Source organism: Maniola jurtina, chromosome 20 (assembly GCF_905333055.1).
Source record: "Maniola jurtina chromosome 20, ilManJurt1.1, whole genome shotgun sequence".
In the NCBI taxonomy this organism is placed as follows: domain Eukaryota; kingdom Metazoa; phylum Arthropoda; class Insecta; order Lepidoptera; family Nymphalidae; genus Maniola; species Maniola jurtina.
Genome location: NC_060048.1, coordinates 12918492 through 12941786, shown reverse-complemented (window position 1 = coordinate 12941786; position 23295 = coordinate 12918492). Strand labels below are relative to the sequence as shown.

Here is a 23295-nt window from a genome sequence, read left to right as displayed (position 1 = left end):
AGATGATTTAGGCTTTTCTCTGCTTTCCGAGATAAAGAACTCTTTGATTTTCCGGGATGAAAAGTAGCCTATGTCCGTCCCCGGGATGTAAGCTAACTCGGTACCAAACGTCAGAATCAGTTAAACTCTTGGGCCGTGACAAGCTAGCTGACAGACAGACACACACGCACACACGGAGACCCGTGCTAGTGAGCCGGTGATGGGTTGATGAAGATGGTATCGGTAACCATGTGCCCTGTTGTCTGCAGTTGTCGTCATCGCCGAACGTGGCGCGCTGGGCGCACACGCGGCTGCTGGGGCTGCTGGTGGGCATCCTGCTGGCCGCGGCGGCGCTGTTCGCGGTGGCGCTCGCGTGGGGGCTGCCTGCGGGGAAGGACACCTTCGCCTTCATGGCGGCTGAGGTAAACTGACACGAAAGCTGAGGACTCTGTGGGACCTACTATCGAAGTTATTACAAGAAAGCGGTTGTGTATCATTGGTTATACCACCGATTGATATGTACAGGAATAATATGATGTGAGCTCAACCGTAACAATAGAAAAAGTTATTTCTTTATTTTCATAGGTTAACACTTCATTAACGCTATTCAGGCGATCTGATATGAAGTGAAGTGATCACGCGGAGACGGAAAATCTTATAAAAAAGTTTTCTTTCTTTCTTTCTTTCAAATTAAATCAACCAAGTGCGAGTCAGACTCGCGCATTGAGGGTTCCATACTTGGGTAATTTTCCATTTTGCACGATAAATCAAAAAACTATTGTGCATAAAAATAAATGTAAATCTGTTTTAGAATATACAGATAAAGCTCTTTCATATGATACCCCACTTGGTATAGTTACTCGTATCTTTCTTTAAAAATTGAAAAAAAAACTAATATCATTAACACATTTAAATTTCTTTGTGATGTAACCACAAATTCATGGTTTTTTCGGATTTTCCCCTTTACTTATGCTATAAGACATACCTAAACCTGTCAAATATGATTCTAGGTCAACGGGAAGTACCCTATAGGTTTTCTTGACAGACACGAATCACGACAGACGAACAGACGACAGACAGACAACAAAGTGATCCTATAAGGGTACCGTTTTTCCTTTCCTTTTGAGGTACGGAACTCTAAAAACAAGCTTGATAGATGAAGTATTGTTGTTCCAGTGCCTGCTGGTGGGCGTGTCAGCGCTGCACGTGGTAGCGCGGTTCACACTGCGCGCCCACGACGCCGACGCGGCTGGCCCCGCCGCCTACTATACACATCTTGCCTTCGATGTAAGTACTTTTTCATCAAAATTAATCAAATACTAGTCGTACGAAGGGATTTGATTCTTCCTTTCGAACTGGAATATGGAATACCCTTCCGGCTTCCGTTTTCCCCGCTAGCTATGACACACATTCTGGGTAGGTGCGCTCCATTTTAGGCTGCATCATCTTTTGTTTGGTGTGATTGCAGTCAATCGCAAGTTTATTATATAGTTTAAAAACCCCTGTTTTCACAGTCCTTACTTGGTACAGTCATTACTGAAATCGGTAATGACCGTACCAAGCCGAATTGGCCAAAATATATCATGCGTGGATTCGGTACGCTCCTCTGTAGTCTCTCGGATTTCAATATTCAATGTATTTGTCAAAAAAGAGCATATAAAATTGTTGACAAATATAACCACTTGTTAAGTAAGTTATCGACAGATTAGAGATAGATTGAATATTGAAACCAGATTTCATTAGATATCCTACGAATTATACCTCGAGTTCGAGGTAGCTCAAAATCGTCTTTGTCGCGTCAATCACGCACCGTGTGTAGCCGCCTTAACAGCCGTGTTAAGCTGATTTTATGTGAAGCTACATTTCGAATGTAAGATCATGAATGTAGAATAACTTTTAAAGTCATATAAAGATACTAAAAAAATACTTGTTTATTGATTTTGATTGTTAAATGTAAAACCACTAATTTGAATATTTAATTAAATTAAAGCTTGTTTACTTTATAATAATTACTATACCTATTTAAGGCTGTAGCCTGTTTTCATTCTTATAAAAATAACACTAATAATTTATTAATTGAAATGTTTTTAAATCTTTACTTTTGCTACAACACCTACCTTGCCTTTCATGATTCTAGGCCAACGGGAAGTACCCTACAGGGACAGTCACAACAGCCAACAAAGTGTCCTATAAGAGTTCCTTTTTCCTTTTGTAGGAACTCCAAAAAACATTTTTTTGCCAATATTGAAGTTATCTGAAGGTTATTAATTATTCCGCTTCGGCCGAAGGTTATTACATATTCTGTGGTGGTGACGATGTCCGATCAATCGATTCCAGTTTCGGCTTCGACCAGAAATCGGCCTTTGGTCGGACGGCCTCTCTAGCGCAGTGGTAAGCGCTGTGGTCTTATTAGTGGGAGCTCCCGGGTTCGATTCCCGGCAGGGGTTTGGAATTTAATAATTTCTAAATTTCTGGTCTGGTCTGACAGAAGGCTTCGGCCGTAGCTAGTTTGCACCCTACCGGCAAAGACGTGCCGCCAAGCAATTTAGCGTTCCGGTACGATCGATGCCGTGTAGAAACCAAAGGAGTATGGGTTTAATGAAAACTGCCATACCCCTTACAGGTTAGCCCGCTTCCATCTTAGACCGCATCATCACTTACCACCAGGTGAGATTGCAGTCAAGGGCTAACTTGTATCTGAATTTAAAAAAAAAACACTTTATTTTTCAAGTTGTCACAGTAGTTCATGCTGCTTTTGTTGTGTCGGCAGGCGGTGTCGCTGGTGACGGAGACATGCCACGTGGCGCACATGGTGGTGTACAGCAACGTGGTGGTGTCCATGGCGTCGCTGGTGCTGCTCATGCAGCTGCGGCACCTGCTGCACGCGCTGCTGGCGCGCTTGCGTCGCCACCGCCTCTACGCTGCGCTCGCAACGCACATGAGTCGCAAGTATGCACGCACGCGCACACACACACACACACACACACACACACACACACACACACACACACACACACACACACACACACACACACACACACACACACACACACACACACATACACACACATACACACGCAAACATTATATAATCTTTATTGTATTACAGTATTGTTATGAATATAATCCTGTAACAAGTGAAGCCAAATATAAGTCTCTCGTTGCCTACGTATTAATTATTACAAGTAAATAGCTTACACACTGTTTACTTACACATATTGTCTAATTACTCTCAATCATTTATTTTTTTATTAATTCTTCATTTTGTTCAAAAATGAATAACTAAATGATTCAAATAGGATTATTGTTGAACTCTACACATTGTACTTGCCGTAAGTTATCTAATAGCATTAATTATTATTATCGATCGATTGTAATCACTTATTTAAAAATACTTTTAAATTTAATCTATAAATGATTCACAGTGTTGTTTGTTTACTAATGAACTAATCGGTCGATGACTGATTAGTCGTTATGTGATTAGCAAATATTTGCGGTTCATGAGGTGCAAACAAATGGTTAACGCATGTGGCATTCCGATCACAAGTTACGTCCTCGGACGAGGTCACGCGAGTGAGACTATTTCCTAGAAAAAAAAACCGGCCGTGCGAGTCAGACTCACGCACCGAGGGTTCCGTACTCGAGTATTTTTTCCGACATTTTGCATTAAATCAAAAACTACATATTATGTACAAAGATAAATAAAAATCTGTTTTAGAATGTACAGGTAAACCCCTTTCATATGATACCCCACTTGGTATAGTTATCCTACTTTAAAATTGTAACACATTTTAATAATTTTTTTTGGGATGTAACAAGAAGTTCACGGTTTTCAGATTTTTTTCTTTGCTTGTACTATATGACCTAGTTACCTGTTAAATTTCATGAATCTAGGTCAACGGGAAGTACCATATAGGTTTTCTTGACAGACATGACATACGGACAGACAGACAGACAACAAACATTCTATAAGGGCTCCGTTTTTCTTTTTGAGGCACGAACCCTAAAAATCGGAAAATCGATTCCCTGACCGCTGCTTGTGGTTAAAATGAGATAATATAATATTCTAATACTATAATGATATCTAGTCTTATGTCTATCTGTCTGCTTATTTCTTCTGTTTAATTGTTGTTATATAGTGAAGTATATTTTGATTTGTGGAATTCCACCAGACCCCATTATATACGTAATTTGTGAATAACCAGCTATGTAGCTTTAAGCCAGGTAATCCATCTCAAATGTATAGTATGAATTAAATCTAAAAACAAACAGTTTAAGAGAATCACTAAACATGATCAAAGGTTTGCTAAAAATAGAGTTGAAAATGCCAATATATTCATCTTTAGTTCATAGATAATGTTTTTCTAAAACTGTGGTCAACAAAAATTACTATTTTTGTTCTATGCTGTTTGGTTCGGTCAATTTCGATTTTATGGAAGTGGTTAGCGAACATCATTCTCATTCACTGGACATATGTTCTGTCATAATATTACAGTGTCCAGTCAAAGGCCGTAAGTTGTTTAGCACCGTCATGATTATACTCGCGTGGCATGGTCATGCACATGCGTTAGGTGTGTGTGGCGTGTTCATAGAAAAAGGTCATAAGTGCGACAGGTTTATGATGCAATAGTTTCGCGGAATTCTGAGGCGGACCGTACATACAAACAATTTTATTTGGTCCACAGTTACCCGATGGCGAGTGCGGAAGAAGTACAGAAGAACGAGGATAACTGTGCCATCTGTTGGGAACCCATGAAAGAGGCGCGCAAACTCCCTTGCGCACATCTGTTCCACAAGTATGTCACATTGTCAGTTTACGTAAAGTTGTTTACGGATTCCGCCCCTCAGAGAGACACCCAACACAGCCCGCTACATAGCATGCTGAGCGACTTTGAACTCTCTGCCTGAGATCCATAGAGTGCACTTTGACTTTGCTCAGAATTAAGATACTGTTAAAACGAGACAGCGTTATACCGCTGGCGTAAGTCTGTCTCGTTTTAACTGAAACTTAAATCTAAGGAAAGTCAAAGTGCGCTCTATAGATTTCAACGTCTGTCACTCATGATAAACGCTAAAAGTACACAATATTGTCAGACAATTCCAGAAAATATGGTGAGGGTCCTAAAAGTCCTGGTTGTTGTTAGTTCGTGCCTGTGCCGCTGGGTGCAGCAGGACGCGTCGTGCCCCACGTGCCGCCGCGCGCTGTCCGCCGCGCCCGAGCCGCCCCTCGCGCCGCGCGCGCCCCGCACGCCCCTCGGCCCGCTGCCGCCCTTGCCGCCTCGCGTTGACGTGCGCCCCAACCATCTGTTTCACTTCGATGGTGAGTCACTACACTATTGGCAGCTCGTGCCTGTGCCCGCCCCACGCGCCCCGCATGCACCAGCTGCTCTACACCCGCTAGCGTCCGTGCCGCCCCGCTTGCTCCACTTCGACGGTGAGTCATCTGAACCTAGGAACGAAACGTTACTAGCCAAATATCGATACTTACTCGATACCGTATCGGTAAGTATCAATGCCTACTCCGTATCGGTAAAAATTCGATACCTAATTTCTTTAAGAACTAGATACAAGTTAAAACAGTGTGTAATTTTACAATTTTAAGTTGAAGAGTCACAGCTTTAAATAACATACCTACATAATATTCAAATTAAACGCGTTCAAAATCGTTTTTTATATTCTCAAAAATTCAATAATAAGATTTAGATAGCGAAAAGAATTTAATGTGCCGTGCCAGTGCCGTTTGACAGTTGAGGAAAAAGAATAAGTTGACAGTGAAGTTTGGTTGTCATTTTCAATCACTTGTCACGGTCAAAATCATCGTGTCGCAAAAATGTAAGAAAGAAAATATGTGTTAAAATAAAGTGTGGGGTAGATGCGCCTGTGCACTGCGCTCGGAGCGGGCTTGTTCTTTGCGCTGTGCTGTACGCTGTGTTATCTGTTCACGCCCAAACTTGCTCTGCCACGGAACCCGACAGGTGCTATGTTGTTATTTACAACCTTTACAACGCATCCAGTATGGTCTAGCCGCTAGGATAAGGCCAATATCTCACTAGGACACCCTCATCACGTCGGCTGCGCCACTGTGGTGTCTTGGAGGCCGGAGCAGACATAGGGTGAGAACAATCTCCTCACATTAGATTACAACAGGGGTTATTCAAGAGGCAGACTAACTTATTCCTGAAAGGCCGGCAAATGCATCCTGAACTCCCAAATATACCCGGAGTTAATATGCATTAATTTTATTTATATTCTAGCAAAATAAACGATTATGATATGATGGTGACGTATTGCAGGGTCGCGCTACGTGTCTTGGCTGCCCAGCTTCTCGGTGGAGGTGACGCGAGTGCGGGACCCGCCCGCGCCGCATCTGCTCGACGCCATGATTGAACAGGTGACCCTTAACCACTTACCTGGCAGCCTTTCTGTGAGTTTGACTGTAAATAATTCATTGAAAATTGAGATAACCTTTCTCCTATTATACCATCGCCAAGGTCTGCACCCGAACGTAGCTGAAATTCCAAGGACACGTACGAAGCTATTTGCCTCTTCGTTTTTAATTCGAACTGCTAGGATATGAAATGCCCTTTCAATATCAGTTTTCCCCTCTAATTTTAATATGGGTACCTTCAAGGTCTTGCTATGGTGAATAGGCATCTTCTAGGCAAGCGCGCTCAATCTTATTGCCTTCATCTCACTCTTTTCCTCCTCTTCTTCGTCGTCGCCGCCATACTTGTGAGCAGCTCCGCCTCCTGTGCCACGCGTGCGCGAACTCCCGCAGTTTGATTGCCGGCACTGAGTGATGCAGAACCCATCGTTTAACAAGGCCTTACGCACAGGTGCAGCAAGTGTTTCCGCAGTACCCGCGCGCCCTGGTAGCCGCCGACCTGGCCTCGTCGCGCTCCGCCGACCTCACCATCGACAACATTCTAGAAGGCAGGCTGCCCCCGCCGCTGCCGCCCGCCCTGCCCCTCGCCGTGCCCAACATTGCAACAGGTTAGTGAGCCTGTTATTCCTGCACTCACGAAGTAGAAGTAATGGAGAATTAGTTCCATGAATACTTGAACTATGATATGAATAATGACTTGAAGCGAATATTTCATTATCGCTATCCTACTTTGACTAACCAATTAGAGCGAGAAATCGGTCTCCAGAGATCGCATCTCTCGCTCTTGCTCGGCAGTCGAAGTGGGATAGCGATAAATAGATTGTGCGTCAAGTAGGTATTACGAGTAAGCAATCCAGGTATAGATTAATTATAGATTCATGCCCGCACTATGTTCACGAAAACGAGCCAGTAGTGACATGAAACTAGTGTTTGGTCGCAGATAACGGACATAGAGCGCATGAATGTCTAACAAAGCAGGCTCTTAATGCTTACTTTCTGTCGTCGTATAGTATGTAATCAGTTGTGATGTGTTCCCAGCGCCGGCGCCCGCTCCCGCGCCCGCGCTGCCGCGCGCCGCGACGCCCACAGAGCGCATCGACCATAAGTGAGTTGGCACTTTTGTTTCTCTGTTCACTTTTGTTCCTCACACTTGATCACTAGCTAGATCTGGCCGGCTTCGCTCGCATGGAATTTGAGAAATGTTAACGGGATTTCTGAAACCTAATCTCCAGGCTACGCGGTGGAAGTTGCGGGAAAGTCTTGACTTCATGCCTGTTTCGTAGTTTAAAGACATAATCTATATAAAAAAAAAGGAAAAACTAACTGACTGATCTATCAACGCACAGCTTAAACCAGTAAATGGATGGGGTTGAAATTTGACATGCAGATAGCTATTGTGACGTAGACATCCGCTAAGAAAGGATTTTTGGAAATTCAAGCCCTAACACATTAACTACTACTACTAGCAACTAACTAGTCCTAACACTAAGTTATCAAAAATGCTGCACACCAACACCACCCCATACACATGTCATACATTGGTAATTGTAATTTGTAGTACGGAGCCCGAAGCGAGCACGCAGTTCTCACAGAACGCGGCCGAACGCGAAGCGATGCTGCGACGACGCAAAGAGGCGCTGCTGGAGACCGCGCGGCGCCGCTACCTCGCGCGCATGTCCCGCGCCGGCGCCGACCCCGCCCCCTCTGCCGCTGCAGCCAGCAACACGCGCAGCTGAGTGTTCCGCCACGTCTTCACGCTCCTCGCGAGACCACGCTTTGGCAATACCGCCACTGGCACTGGCACGGACAGTAGTGTCATTGGCACCGTCACTAGTAACGTTGACGCAACTACTGGCAATTCTGGAACAGCCGTTGGTACTGTTAGCACCGCCACGGGCACTGGTAATCATATCACAGACTGTGGCAGCATTGGCATCAACACTGGTAATATTGGAGTGACTGACAAATCTGGAACAGGCATTGGTACTATTGGTATCGTCACTGGCACTGTTAATCAAATCACAGACTGTGCCAACATTGGCATCAATACAGGTAATATTGGAGTGATTGGCAATTCTGGAACCGTCACTGGCAATATTCAGACTTCCGTTAGTTCTGTTGGCACACTCGCTGGTAATAGTGAAAACACATCTGGTAATATTAGCACGATTCTTAGTACTAGCACCGCTACTGAGGTTAACGATCGAACGAATAATATTATTACTCGCAATACTCGCACCGCAACTTGCAATACCGAGATCGCCCCTGGAAATGCTGTCACAGCACCTGACAATATTGGCACTGGCAATAATAGCACAGCGAATAATAATACTGGCACTTTTAATACTCATACTAGTGTTATTGATAATAACAGACTTGCCAGTTCTGGCACTTCTGTTTCTAAGTCTACAAAGTTGAACACTTCTCTAAATAATTGTAACACCACAAGGGATTTTAACAAAAGAAATATTGCAAGTAATATAATCCATTATGGTAGAAATAAAATTGCTAGTAAAATTTCTCAAAACAATACAGGATATAACTTTGCCAATAATGTAGATTCTGGAAATAACACTGCTAGCAGTATGGCTACTAACGACTGTAAAAATGTCGTTAGCCACAAAATCGTTAATTCTGACCCTGGCAATACTGTTGCCACTAATAAAGGTCATAGAAATAACATTACCAGCAAACCTGCAAATAACGTTGCCAATAGCGATAGCAATGTCATAACGCGGCCAAGCAATTCGGTGGCAATTACCAATACTACTGATAATCGTATTTCTCACGCTAACAGTTCTGTCACAAGTATTTCTCGTGCCGGCACTGTCGCCATCCCCGCCAGGCAAGGAAGCACAGCCGCGTCGCGCAGTTGCGCGTTCCGTCAGCTGTTCACGCGCATCACGCGCCCACGGCCTCATGGACGCTTTGCCCACGGACAAATTTATTCATATAACACTAGTGCATGATCGGTTAGACTATTAATAAAAACCAATTTTATAGATCTCCTTAAATGTTAATAATATCATTGATAAAATTCAGTACCCAAAATCAATAAAACGTCGATCCTCCTTGTAGCTAAGATCTAAACCAAAAATAAATAGGTCAAATAGTTGCTTATTTAACCATCCCAATCAGCTGTTTTTGTGAGTGAGATCCAAGCGTCTTATCCTAAAGTGTTGCCAGAACAGTATTTCTAGCACTGGCGAAAGTATTTTTAGTACAGGCAACCGACTTTCTGGCAGTGGCAACAGACTTTCTAGCAGTGGCAACATAATTTCTAGCGCAGGCAATGTTATTTCAAGTACTAGCAACTTGATCGATATTAACAAGTAAATGTCGTCTTATTAAAAAACTGATATCAAATATTTTTATTATACTTTGCTTTGCATTTTGAATTATAGTCCAGTCATTTGGTAGTTTTACCTGGAGTTTTGAAAATCGGTGATTTTATAGATTTCAACATGCTCTTTCCGAATTTATAGTTTGCCATCTCATGAAAAACTTTAAACGTGGTGGTTTTTTGGGGCCCTTTTTGAGGACCAAATGACTGTACTATTCAAAAATAAGTGCAAAAGATAAAATAATAAATTTATATTTATAAAGACTCTTTTATTTAAATAATAAAAGCATTTAATTACGAATCGATTTGAAGTCATGGGCTGGATCCCAATAGCTGCTGTTTCTACTAATATTCACTATACAGATAAATTACTTTATTCACCGTTTTCACCGTTAAATAATTTATTGAGCGAGGATAAAAATATACCTAGCTCTCTAGTATCGATTTGTCAAGTACAAAAACCTATAAAAACCAGTGAAGTAGAGTTCCGTACATCGTTCAAGATATTTGTTGAAATTGGAATCATTCAGCTCTCTACCCATTACGGTTCATGACATACAGCCCGACAGACAGACAGATAAACAGTGGATGCTAGTAATAAGATCCCATTGTCACCCTTGGGTATGGATCCCTAAAAATGATGGATTGATGATTCTTGTGAGTATAAATTAAAAGATTTTTTAGTCAAGTAAACATTTACAAGTGCTTTTGAATCAGACACCGAAATTTTTTGAAAGCAAACTCATACTAGAGATATAACAATAATTTTTTGTATTGTAAAGTAGGTTTTATTGGTGGCTGAGAAGACTCATAAAGTTGCATCTCAATAACATACTTTGGGTCACTGATTTATGGAACATTTTAGACTGAAGGTTACAGTGCCTGGAAATCGAGTTACTTACGCATTTCTCCAAGAACTTTTCCGCCTGCGAGCGCCTATTCTACCTTTATCATACATTCATGAGCTAAGATCTACAGGGCCTACTTTGAATTTGCTCAGACTTAAGTTTCGACGACCGCCCTGGTGCAGTGTTCTTATTAGTGGGAGGTCGCGGGTTCGATTCTTGGCAGGGGTTTGGAAAGTTATAATTTTGGTCTGGTCTGGTGGGAGGCTTGGCTAGGTACCACCACCGACAAAGCCGTGTTGCCAAGCGATTTAGCGTTCTGGTACGATGCCGTGTAGAAACCAAAGGGGTATGGGTTTAATAAAAACTGCCATACCCCCAGGTTAGCCCGCTTCCATCTTAGACTGCATCATCACTTACCACCAGGTGAGATCACAGTCCCTTGAGTGCTTACTTGCATCTGAATAAAATAAAAAAGTTTCCGTTAAAACAAGACTGATTTATGTCAGGATAATGCTGTCTCGTTTTAACAATGTCTTAAATCTGAGCAAAGACAAAGATTGCTGTATAGGCTCACTTCTCAGCTGCCAAAAAAATTGACTCGATTTTATGTTAAAACGATGACGTAACAAGATACGTGCGAAAGAGAGAGATGTAGCGACATAGCGTTGAGCAAGGCTGATTTTACCGTGTTATTGTAGGTGGGTTTTGTATTGTAATATACCTAGAGATCTTTTCTTACTCGTGTTTTTTATATCTAGTCGCATCGAGGCTGACCTCTTTGTGATCGTCCACTAACGATCGAAATTAATATAATACTTAATTAATTATCTTTTTTATGATTGGTCAGTAAAGTTCTTTTTTAAAAATGGTATGTTCTAGTAACAATGTTGCTAGACTAGTAAAAGTATCGACAGATTGATTTTATTAATTTCGATCGTAAGTCCCCAAATCGAATCTTGGTATTTTGCCTTCATATATTAAAAATATAAATACCAAATGAGCTCGGTGGCTATCATTCAGTGTTGGTCATTGAGTTAGCCAATCAACCCGCTGGTCGAGCCACCACTGGTGTGAAGTGATATGGAGCACTCACACCTTTTTCAGCTGTTTCTTTGTTATTAGACTCATTTTCAGAGTAAATATGGGGACATGTTTACTTCACTTGCGATTCGAACGGGCGACCCAGTGGACGTTTTCTAGACTCCGACAGTCTGGATGCGGCTTCAATGTTTATTGTATTACTCTTTCACTTATAACTTTGTGTTGAGTATTATGAGATTTTGCATCACACTGACGTTTATCGAATTCGAGAACATACAGCTCAGATTTAAAGTAAAATGGACTTTAAATGCCTCGTTTTAAAGTTCCAGTTCGTCCATATATCTCCAGCCAGGCGCTCCAAGCGGAAACGTGAAATTAAAATCGGTGATGCTGAATTTTTGACTTTACCTCGGGGACACTTAGGTCCATTTTACTTTACGTTATGTTTCGATCTCGAATTCTATCATTGTCGGGCCAGATGTAAAATCTCATACTATACTCTATCTACGGAGAGAAGTTAGTTAGGGCTTTCTCTTTTACATAATGTTAAACCATACAAATAACAAAGACAAAATGTCAGTGGGCGTTAACCATTTCGTATCACCAACCAATCACAAACGAACTATGTTTTCTGATTGAATTTCGAATGTTTTTTGAAAATATGTTTAACTAAAAATGGATAACGCCAACTGAGTTTTTTGTCTTTGACTTGTATGGGATTACGTAACAGAGAAAGCCATATACTAACTTCTCCCAGTGGATAGAGTACAAGCACACTTGCCGCACATGTTTACACTTCACACGGGGTTATTATACTGATAATATCCGCGTATATAATTCTATAGTACCTATTTTAATGTAATTACTTATTACAGTTTATAAGAGTTGATGTATCCATTGTACATTTATATCGTTCGCATATAAACGCGGTTCCACTTTAGATGTGATGGAGATTGATCAGCATATTAGAAGTTTTTGTTCGTATTTATTTACTGAAAATTTAAGTGATGGATTAAAAATCTTAACCATCATAAACATTATAGAGCAAGATCCCAGACGTTACTTATACTCTGAGAAACAAAATGAGTGGCATAGAGTATTTTGTTTTCAGAAAATAAGTTACGTCTGGCGGTCCTGGGATCTTGTACCATTAAAACATTTTGAACTTATACGATCGAACACTGAAACGTCTCTTAATATTTAAGAGCATCTTAAATATCAAATGACTTAACCTCTCGTCTGTGTTGGCATGGATCTGTGCGGGGTGCCTTGTGTGTGTTGTCATGGATCCATGTCATCCATGTCTATACTACCTTGCCTTCTCTTATTGGATTTTAAACTTTATTTCGATTGAAATAGAGTTTAAAGTCTAATGTTATAATATAGACAGATAAATAATGAACAATAATACAGTCACTCATTTCGTTCCAAGTACCAAACGTTGCTTGGTACGTCCATTTGAATTTCACTTCCGGCGCGCAGGTGACGTCATTTCCACACAGACAACGGTAATTTATTTTTAATACTTTTAACAGACGAGAGGTTAATAGTATTTTATCCATGCAACAAATTATATATTAAGAAGTATTTAAGTATTAAGAGGTATTACAGTATTCAACCGATAGTCATAATAAGTTAGTTATTGTAAACTACATCATATACCAGTGAAAATTCTGTCCAATATTAATCGATTTAATTCTTTTCATATAGAACTTGTGAATTTAGATGATTGTCCAGTCCACCATTTTGTAAAATGAAATGAAATGAATGTGATATAATAGTAAATGTTGTAATTTATTGAAATTCGATGTGACACTATTTGGAAAGAGCCTGTGAGGGCCTGACGTTCGTTAAAAGTAACTGACTAAAAATATTTAGTTTTATTATTTTATTTTATAAAAGATAAAAGTTTTCCCAAGTCAGCGAACAATTAGTGGACTATGAAATTTCGATCATAGTGGCTTTGGTATAAATTTTTTGTCAAAGAATAAAGTATTAGTAATCACGTCATGCATTGCCAGACTCTCAGTATCCTGGCAACCTCACACCTGTGCCAGACACCCTTCAACTTTAATAAATTGTTAAGTTTTTATAAAATCACGAAGGTTTGGCCCTCACGGGCTCTCAGTCCACGTTGAGAGTAAATGTAAGTGTTTTAGTGTTGTTTAGTGATGTGTGTTGTTTGTATGTTATAGCTCAAATAAACACGATGTGTTACAACAGTACGTAGTAATGTATTATTTTATTACCGTGTCTAAAGGGCTCATATACTTTGCGTACAACAGGTGTATAACGCGTCCAAACTAAGAAAGGGAAATTGTGTCCGCCATATTGTGACATCCTAGCTACACATATATTTTTATTCAATAAAAATATATTGAATCTAAATATATTTCTAGCTCACATCACAAAATGGCGAAAACGTTTTCCTTCGTTAGAAATTTGGACGCGTTATTGGTGTCTTATTCCATTTCTGTTGATCGTTGATACTTTTTTATATTTTTTGTTTCATCTTTTCGCCTCTAGCCAGGCTGCGCCACTAGCTATATGGGTCCTGTGAGATGCGACGCATAGTAGCTTTTTAGTATGGCGTTAAGTGGGTTTAACACAAAACTGATAATAAATGTGTTTATAAAAAGTTTTGTGTGCAATCGACTAAACACCGTTAGGTACGTTTCGACTGAAGCGGGTTCGAACTGAGCGGAGCGCAAACCTACAGTACTGGTACCTTTTATAAGTCGTATCAGCGAAATTTATTTGCGCAGAAAAGCGCAATCCAACGCCGACTAAAACCAAATGGCACCAATGAAATACATACCTTATTGCTTGACGTTAAAATTCTAAACGCACAGATGCTATCCCGATCATTGTCGGTAACACCAGCAGAGGTAATTAATTATCTTCAGATTTAATCATTCAGTGGATGAGTAAAATTGCCAAACACACTCTTACTTCGAACTGCCACAGTGACTGGGTGGTGTTCATATCGCTTCCGATCAAACTAAGGATTATAGTTTTTGTGCCACAAAATGTTATTTTTCTGTAACCCCTGTGAACCAGCACAGTCTCCTACACTCATAATTCGCGCGTACAAAACATGGTGTGACGGCAACAACCCAATAGCGGACGGACGCGCGCTCTGATTGGCGGAGATATTTTAGCACCATTGAAAAATAAGATTTCTGCGCAGGTATATCGGCGTAACTTATAAAAGTAGTAGGTAGTACTTGTGTGATTCGTGTATTTCTGCAAGTCTCCGCTCCGCTCCGACTTCAGTGTAAACGCTTATTGTTTGGATGTGTAGTCGCTCGCTAGACGCTAGCGACTTATTTTTCTATAATATTGAAAGTGTATTTTTGTAACGAGTAGATGCGGTTTTAAATATCGATGAACGTTGTCCATAGTTATTAAGTTAGCTTTAAATATTATTATCGATTAGTTTTTTTTTTAAATATAAATCCTTGTAAGATTTTGTCATTTTGAAGAAGTTTTTATTTACTTATTTAGTCAATAATTCATACTGATGCTTGGCTGCCCACTGAAAAAGGTTTAAAAGCAAAGTAAGCATGAAAAATTGACTAAATAAAAAATAAGCTGTACTATTTCTAATATTAATAAATTACTGTCTCATATAATTTATTAACGCTTAAATAGGCATAAAGATTAACGTGTGACGGCAAAAATCTTTTGCCTAACTGAAGCAAAACTATTGCCATAATTTTAATAAAAATTGCACACGTAGTTATATAACGCACACCAATAAAGAAACTAATCGAAAAGAGCGGCGTTAATTTATTAGATCTCACTCACACCTCTCTCACATCTCACTCAAACAAGTAGGTACACCTGTGTATGAGTGAGATGGAATGATTAACGCTGCTTCGTATCGAAAAGAGCGGCGTTAATTTATTAGATCTCACTTACACCTCTCTCACATCTCACTCATACAAGTAGGTACATCTGTGTATGAGTGAGATGGAATGATTAACGCTGCTTCGTTTCGATTCGTTTCTTTATTGGCACGAGACAAGTACATATTTGTATTAAAATGTCATAATTTAATTTTTTTGTTTTACGTAAAATATTTACTGTGGAAAATTTTGATAACTTGCATAACATAGTTCGTATCACGTATGTTTGTATTTGTCTGTTAAGATATAATATTAAAAATTTATTTTAGTAACGTGAGGCTGCAACACTTTATTAATATAATTATTATTATTACTATTACTAAATATCTGATTACAACTACAGAGTTTCTAGAGGTTAGTGATATACAGTTCAAGTCTTGAAGTAGTAGTTTGATAAATGTTACATACTTAGTAGTTGTTATTACTTTACTATATACAAAATACAATATACATTTCTTGTAAAGCTCATTTTATTAGTACTTACAAAAGTGTGTGGAATGCTTTAAGAATTAGAGGTAAAATTCTGTTCTATTCATTTTAGCGACATGAGTGTTGATATTATATTATCTTGTAAAATTTAGCTTTCATATTCACTAAGCAATAACTATGGTAGGTAAATTAACCTTTATTAATTAAATTATTTGTCTAACCTGAGATTGATTAGGAAACTGAATAATGTCCTGGGCTTACTTGCAACATCCCACTCGGCCCCAACCAATGTCAAATGCATATTAGGTCAAATTAAGTATGGTCTGGTGATCACACATTTGATTCAAGATGCTCACTCAGTGTGAGTGGGCTGGAATGTTGCAAATATGTCTCTACCACTAAACTAAATAATTTTGATTGCTTAATGAATATGTGGCTGCAATTTTAACTATTTGTGTTGTAATTTAATAGATTGTAATACTAAAATTTATTGAAAACTAGTCAAAAATAAAAATATTGCATTAAAAAATATGTACTTTATTTCCTCACATCCTGTTCTGAGTAGACTGCTGATTTCTTAGATGTTCTGTAAAAGGTGTACTAGGTAGGTGCTTGATAATTCTATGGGCGCTAATCATTCTCACTATATACAGAAATAATTTGAAATGACATTGACTGAAATGCTGCTCTTTTACTTTCTATCAGCATTATTATCTATGGAGAGCTCTCAGGCATGCAGATTTACTCACGATGTTTTCCTTCACCTTTAAAGCAAATGATATTTAATTGCTTAAAACACATAACTCCCAAAAGGTACCTGCCCAGGATTGAAACCACGACCTCTTGAATGGGAAGTGCATGTCTTAAGCACATAGCAGCTCTTTTTCAATTAGATTCACTTATACATCTCTAAGTGAATCTAATTCAATAGTTTCTATTGCTGAATAAACTTATGGGCCTAAATCTATATACCTCAATCATGGTCAATTGGTATGAGCAGACTTCAGCTGCTTTAGGGCCAGTCATTATGATATTTGAGCTGTAAAAGATGATAGGCTAGTGGTTAAAGGTGTCTGCTTCCTATTTGGGACATCAGGAGTAGTGATTACATACTCTATGCATGCACCTCTAACTAATTAGAGCTATGTGCATTTTACACAATTCAATATCATTTGCTTTAATGGTGAAAGAAAACATCGTGAGGTAACCTGCATGCCTGAGAATTCTCCATAAAATTCTTAAAGGCGTATAAAGTCTGCCAATCTACACTTGGCCAGTGTGATGGACTATGGCCAAATCCTCCTCATTCAGAGAAGAGACCCGTGCTCAGTAATAAGCCTACGATGGGTTTATCTTTATGATGATAATTTGTCTATAAACAAGCACTAGGTAAAAGCAACAGTGAAATAAAACAATCAATAAAGTTGATATTATAACATTATTATTAGGGAATGAAACCAATTAGAGAAACAAAATCTTAACCTATAAAGTTGATAACAACTATGTGCAAAACCAGGTGTGCAAATATGAAATCTGCAAATCCTCTCTCAGCGCTCAGTCCTAGGAACTCAGTCTTGTTCTCTGGATTCACTTGAAGTCTCAAACACACTGAAAAGACAAACATTATATTATTTTATTTAGTTAAATTATTGTAAAGTGGTTACTAGTTGGATAATAAATCTACTTTTAGTTATATAAAAATACTTTAACAGCCTCCAAAGAGTGTAACAAATGATCTATTACCCCATTCAATACTAAGAGGCTCTGTTTGGCCTGCTAACTTCAATCCGTTGCAGCGTGATTGAAGGACAAAACAAACTAACACATTGCGGAATTATAATATGGGTAGTGCTGAAAGATTCTTTACCTCCGAGTACGAAGCAGCTGACAGTGGAAATGAAGCCGCTGAGAAAGGAATTGAACGGGAAGGTACCGACGAGGCAGCAGTACACGAACTGGATGACGGCGGTCAAGAACACGTATAGAAGATACGCGTCTATGATCTTCAGCTTTTTGGGAGTTTTTGTTGTGTATTCTTGGTACAGTTTAGGGATTACAGAAGCTATAGAAGTCATTTTGATATAGTTAACTATTAATTAAAATTATTAATTTCACTGCCCGGTGCGGCGTTTGTTTTGACCTGTGATTTTGACCAATTTTGACAAGTGACGTGACCACCATTTGTCAAAATTGAAAATAATGACATAAAATGACGTGGTCTTAAGCGTAGACAATATTTTTTTTTTCTCTCGCCTGGCTTTACACTGATTAGCCAATGTCAAGTTTTTAGTTATGTACAAGTTAGGGAAACAATATGTATAAGTATGGACTTCATCTGTACCGGCGCCCGCCGACATACACACGGCGCCCCTTTAGAGCGCTTCCCAGTCAGTTCCACAACCAATAAACACCAGCAGAACACAAAAACCGGCCACTTCTACCAAAAAGGTACAACACGCGTGGCAGCAAACACCACCACAGAAGAACACCGACAATATTATCTTAGATCATCCTTGTTTCTTGCTGAGTGCTCGGTAGTAGATAATCTATGAATATAACATCTCAATTGGGCTAGAATCCAGAGCCATAAAAACCATTAAAGAAATATGTCAAACTGAATAAAATTTTGCATGTCATTCGAAACTAGTAAAAAAATAAACTTTCTTGTTTTGTCTTTATAGTATTGTATTAAAAATATATTCAAATCAAAATGCTTAGTATCAACGAAAACTTCCCTGAATATGCTGTCCCTGGCGCAAAGCAGGTATCCTTCGAACCTTACGCGGACAACGGCGGAAGCGTCGTCGCAATCGCCGGCGACGACTACGCCGTGATCGGGGCCGATACCCGCCTCAGTACGGGCTTTTCCATCTACACGAGAGAACAGAAGAAGCTGTTCAAGCTGTCTGACCGCACGGTGCTCGGCGCGACGGGATGCTGGTGCGACACCCTCACGTTAACGAGACTGCTGAAGGCGCGCATGCAGATGTACGAACACGAGCACAATAAGGCTATGTCGACGCCTGCGGTCGCCCAGATGCTGTCCACGATGTTGTACTACAAGAGATTTTTCCCCTACTATATATCTAACGTGCTCGCTGGACTCGACGCCGACGGCAAGGGCTGCGTGTTCAGCTACGACCCCATCGGCCACTGTGAGCGGTCCAACTACCGCGCCGGCGGCAGCGCGGGGGCTCAGCTGCAGCCCCTGCTCGACAATCAGATAGGGCTCAAAAATATGCAAAATGTACAAGAGGCACCCCTGCCCAGAGACAAGGCGCTGGCTCTTCTCAAGGACGTGTTCACCAGCGCGGCTGAGCGCGACATCTACACCGGCGACTCTATCTACATACTAATCATCACTGCCAATGGCATTCAAGAAGAGAAGTTTGAACTCCGTAAAGATTAATACCTAATTGTACATATAAAATAAAAATTTCAAATAACTGTTTTCTTTTCAATAAGAACTTTAATACCTTCTGTTAACAAAACAGGCTTAAAAATAAGCAACTGAATTTATCCTAAGAATAATTAATTACAGGGTAACTACAATATAATTACATATTTGTTCAAATTATTTACAAATCTCAATTGCAATGACTAATAATTTAATACAAAATGAATTCATTTATACTTAGGCATAACAAATATATTTCTAGGAAAGTTTTTCTCAAAGATTTCTGATATTACATCCTGCCTCGAGTTGTCCCCTAGTACTGTGGCTTTCAATCTCGGTGGAACTGTGTTTCCTGTCACCAGAGGCAGAATGTTGTAACACAGCTCCAGCTCATCCTTGGGAGGAACAGTGACAGAAAACTTCTTATATCCGGAAAATATGTAAGTGTCTGTCCCCTCCACTGACAGACAGAGTCGGATGGGCACGTTGGTTCTTCCCCTCAGTCTACACTTGAGTGGAACAGAAGTCATGAGTTCTACAACTTCTGGATAATTGACTTCAATGGAAATAGGACAGTCTTCTATAGCGATCCCCGGCAGAGCACTGCTACTCATCACACAGTGGCCACTAGTATTGTCTTTCCGCCTCCATGTGATGTTGTACAAGCCTACTCTTGTAGGTGGGTCTTTCGGTTTATACTTTGCTTGTATACATATGGCATCAGATGCTACATTTTTTTCAGCCACCTCTAAGTTGCTAATACAAGATGATGGCTTCTTATCATCCCCGTACCTGAAGCAGTCCACCGTCTCTAACTCAGTGTCTAAAATAAGTAAATCCCATGGACTTAGAATTTTTATTTGAGGCATTACTATAAAAGGATCGTCTACAAAGCATTTGGTGATAGGCATAAAATTAATTTCTACGAAATTAGTAGCTACTTCGAAAGGCTTTATAACTGTAATTTTTGTAGTAAAATCTTTGAGACATTCAAGCTTTGGTGTTTCCTGAAAGTCTATGTTATAAGATACTCTTAGCTGCACAGTAGCTGTGGCAGTTCTGTTGGTCTTCAAGTAGAATGTGTTGGTGTATGTGGATGCCTTGTCCACGTTGCCCACTTGGAACTTCAGAGGTTGAGGCTGTGGATCACCATGCTTGGAACTCAGCTCTGTCACTGTTTCTGGATTGGGATTATCTGGTGAGCTTAGAAGAGAAAGAGCTATTGTCATATCGTAAACCTGACTGTCTTCGTTATTCATTACAGTAAATGTTGTTGGAAACCACTCTCCTTGCAGTGCAGGAACCGCATTGTCAATTCCTAGAGACAATCTACACTCTCTGCTTGTGATACTTGTGCTAGTCAAAGGTACAATACAATCATATTCATAGTCACTCTTAGGACTCAGTATGAAGTGTAGTAACTCTGGATGAACAGTTGGTTCTAAGGATTTATTATCTTCCACTTTAAAATTCATAACAATCTTTCTTCTCCTTTCTGAATCGAGAATAAAGGATACATTTTTAATGCTCAAATTAGATCCAATATCATGTGGATTACATTTAAATTGACATAAGAACCTTTTCACCTTACCACCTTCTAATTTGACGTGAGAGTTTCCTTCATCCAATATAGGAATTTCAATAGTTTCTGCATGTGCCACTATTGTTAGGAGCGCTGCCTTCACTGCTAGAGTGGTGTTGTAGGTGAGGCGTACGAATAATTCAACCTCAATAGTGTCATCCAGTCTATACTTACTTTGCTTAAATTTTGTCTTTACTTCTAGGAAACTAGATATATTCACCATGTCGATAACAACTGTCAGTGGCTCCTTCTCCACAGCCATCTGCCAAAGCTCCAGGGCTCTACTCTGTGAAGAAGCAGGAAGATCTGGCTCGGGTGCTGGAATGTTTAGATTTAGAACAGACATAACATTCCTAAATATCCTGTCCTTATCATTATTTGGCACTTGAATGTGTTTGGAGAGTGCCTCTATAGAGAGCTGAATGTAATCTTGAATCTTTGCTGACAAGTAGGCGCATTGCAAGGCTCGGCTCAGCACGTGAGAGGCCAGGAACCACCATTTCTCTCTCCTGTAATCCCAGAGCATATGAGTTAGAAGCGTGAGTGCCTTCCCATAGTCTGCACAATAGTAATATTCATTGGCCATTTCAACAACTAGCTGCTTTCTCATCCGGGGGGAATGGAAAGTCTTGAACTGGGTGATGGCACTACCTAGGAAGCTGATTATCATTGCAGAGTGATTGAAAACTCTCTCATTGTACTGCAGTGCTAGTACTGCTGCCTGCTCTTTTTGAGGGTCGTGAGGATCGGCGCTCAGTCTCCCCGGCCTCCAAGGCCTCTGACCATAAAATTCCACAATGCCCTCCATTGGATCGGGAGGTGGTGGATACTGCAGGGCCTCACAACACACGGAACGCATGGCTTGCCTCCTCTTAGCTGTGAATTGAGCTGCTTGTTGGTAATAAAACCCTGGATGTTGGGACTGGATTGCCGGGAGTCCTAAGCTAATTGCTTCATCGAAAAGTTCTCCAAATGCACTATACTGCCTCGCTATCCAAGCATAGTGTTCAAAAAGTAGTTCAGTTGGTCCAATTCTGTTTTTATAGCGTTCAATATGTGACTTGAGCTGTGCGATGGCATCCCTGGCCAGGTTCAATGCGAAGAGCAGTTTACAAAGTTTGTAATTGATGTACCCGGCGACAGTTCTTATCTCATGAATGTTGGTGTCAACCTGACGGGTCTCCAGCAAATTGTTGTAAGCGTGCATGTAGTGCTTGTGGGCCGTGCTCAGGTCCTGCTTCAGCTCGTTCAGGAAGCCCAGCTTGAACTGGTGCCGAACAAATAAATACTGATGAGTGGTTTTGTTCAAATGGTCTCTGTGTTGCTTGATGTTTTTGGTTTCATGGTGATAGTAATTTTGTGCAATATCATAGAAGGCGTTCTCTAACCGGACGATGTATCCCATCAGATGATCGCTGTGAGGCAGAACGAACAATGATTTGGACTGTATCTCGCAAGCGGAGCAGAGCGCCTGCGCCCTCTCGGCGCCGAGCATGTACTCGGAGGGCGGCGGCGACAGGCCGCTCTGCACGACCACGACGGCGACGCGCGTGGCGTGGCCCTCCACCGCGGCGCGGATGGACTGCACCCGCGAAGCGCATTCGATGATCTTTTCGTTCCACTGTGGATCGTTCCATTCCATGTCGTAGAAGATGACGACGACGGCCGGTATTAGGGAAACACGTTTCGGTATCCAGTTTTTCTTCAATATGCCTTTCGGAATGTACCACTCGTAGGAGTTTCTCTTCGGTTTGACCACGGGGAACTCGAAAGTGTTGTTGAGCAGTTTGAACTTCACCGAGGCTCGATCGGGGCGGCGGTTGTTGGAGAAGGCGTCCCATATCGTCTTGTGTATCGCGTTGTTGATCGTGTCCAGCCCCGCGAGGCCCACCAGAGCCAGGGGTTTGAGAGTGATCTCCGGCGGAAACTCGGTGTTGTCGCTCGGCTGCGCAGTCATCGTGTTACTTCACCTGGGTCGACTGAAGGGCCGAAGCGACAAAAGCCTGTCTTATGTTGCTATTTCATATCACTAATCACTATTTACAATTAATAATTAACAATGCAATAATAATTAAACGAGCTCCAACTCCCCATCGTCAAGTCATTCAAATCACAAACGTCAATGTCAATCACAGAATAAGGATGTCAATCAAGTATCAACCAACAAAGACAAAAGTTTTTTTTTTAGCTCCACATGCTTGCGTTGCTGGCGACAAACAAGTTGTACAGCAATCTCAAGCAATTTCTCCCAGCAAGCATACGCGAACACCCATCCACATGCTTGCCGTTTGCTGCTTGTATGTTGCCAGTTGCCAGCATCTGGCAAAGAGTGTATGAACATGAACATATGATTAACCTAAGTGATAAACACTTGGCATCT

At 40.6% G+C, this 23295-nt stretch overlaps 4 protein-coding genes across 4 annotated transcripts in view; 2 read left to right on the top strand and 2 right to left on the bottom strand.

The window, feature by feature from the left end:
* Nucleotides 1–12361, top strand: part of LOC123875790 (E3 ubiquitin-protein ligase AMFR-like) — a 44820-nt gene extending 32459 nt beyond the window's left edge. Inside the window, exons 3-11 of the mRNA XM_045921821.1 lie at nt 249–401; nt 1156–1266; nt 2750–2928; nt 4665–4775; nt 5124–5299; nt 6273–6370; nt 6816–6972; nt 7403–7469; nt 7923–12361. Of these exons, the coding sequence (XP_045777777.1) occupies nt 249–401; nt 1156–1266; nt 2750–2928; nt 4665–4775; nt 5124–5299; nt 6273–6370; nt 6816–6972; nt 7403–7469; nt 7923–8100 (1230 nt within the window). The 3' untranslated portion in view covers nt 8101–12361. The remainder of the gene's footprint in view (nt 1–248; nt 402–1155; nt 1267–2749; nt 2929–4664; nt 4776–5123; nt 5300–6272; nt 6371–6815; nt 6973–7402; nt 7470–7922) is intronic.
* Nucleotides 12362–17355: 4994 nt separating this feature from the next.
* LOC123875795 (dolichyl-diphosphooligosaccharide--protein glycosyltransferase subunit DAD1) lies at nt 17356–18109 on the bottom strand. Its single transcript, XM_045921826.1, has 2 exons — nt 17804–18109; nt 17356–17544 (listed from the first exon to the last, which is right to left on the bottom strand). Exons 1-2 carry the CDS (start codon nt 18009–18011, stop codon nt 17414–17416), a joined length of 339 nt encoding a protein of 112 aa, XP_045777782.1. The 5' UTR covers nt 18012–18109; the 3' UTR covers nt 17356–17413.
* A 419-nt stretch (nt 18110–18528) lies between these two features.
* Nucleotides 18529–19383, top strand: LOC123875794 (proteasome subunit beta type-1). The gene has a single exon (XM_045921825.1). The coding sequence runs from the start codon at nt 18647–18649 to the stop codon at nt 19343–19345; it is 699 nt and encodes a 232-aa protein (XP_045777781.1). The 5' UTR covers nt 18529–18646; the 3' UTR covers nt 19346–19383.
* LOC123875788 (trafficking protein particle complex subunit 11) lies at nt 19370–23032 on the bottom strand. Its single transcript, XM_045921818.1, has one exon. It carries the CDS (start codon nt 22870–22872, stop codon nt 19561–19563), a length of 3312 nt encoding a protein of 1103 aa, XP_045777774.1. The 5' UTR covers nt 22873–23032; the 3' UTR covers nt 19370–19560.
* Between the last annotated feature and the right edge of the window lie 263 nt (nt 23033–23295).

Excerpts from the sequence above, each read along its gene's own strand:
- LOC123875795 (XM_045921826.1), bottom strand. The coding sequence starts at position 18,011 with ATGACTTCTATAGCTTCTGTAATCCCTAAACTGTACCAAGAATACACA. Across the intron at positions 17,545-17,803 it reads CAGCTGCTTCGTACTCGGAG|TGTGTTTGAGACTTCAAGTG; the intron begins GTAAAGAATCTT and ends TTGTCTTTTCAG.
- LOC123875794 (XM_045921825.1), top strand. The coding sequence starts at position 18,647 with ATGCTTAGTATCAACGAAAACTTCCCTGAATATGCTGTCCCTGGCGCA.
- LOC123875788 (XM_045921818.1), bottom strand. The coding sequence starts at position 22,872 with ATGACTGCGCAGCCGAGCGACAACACCGAGTTTCCGCCGGAGATCACT.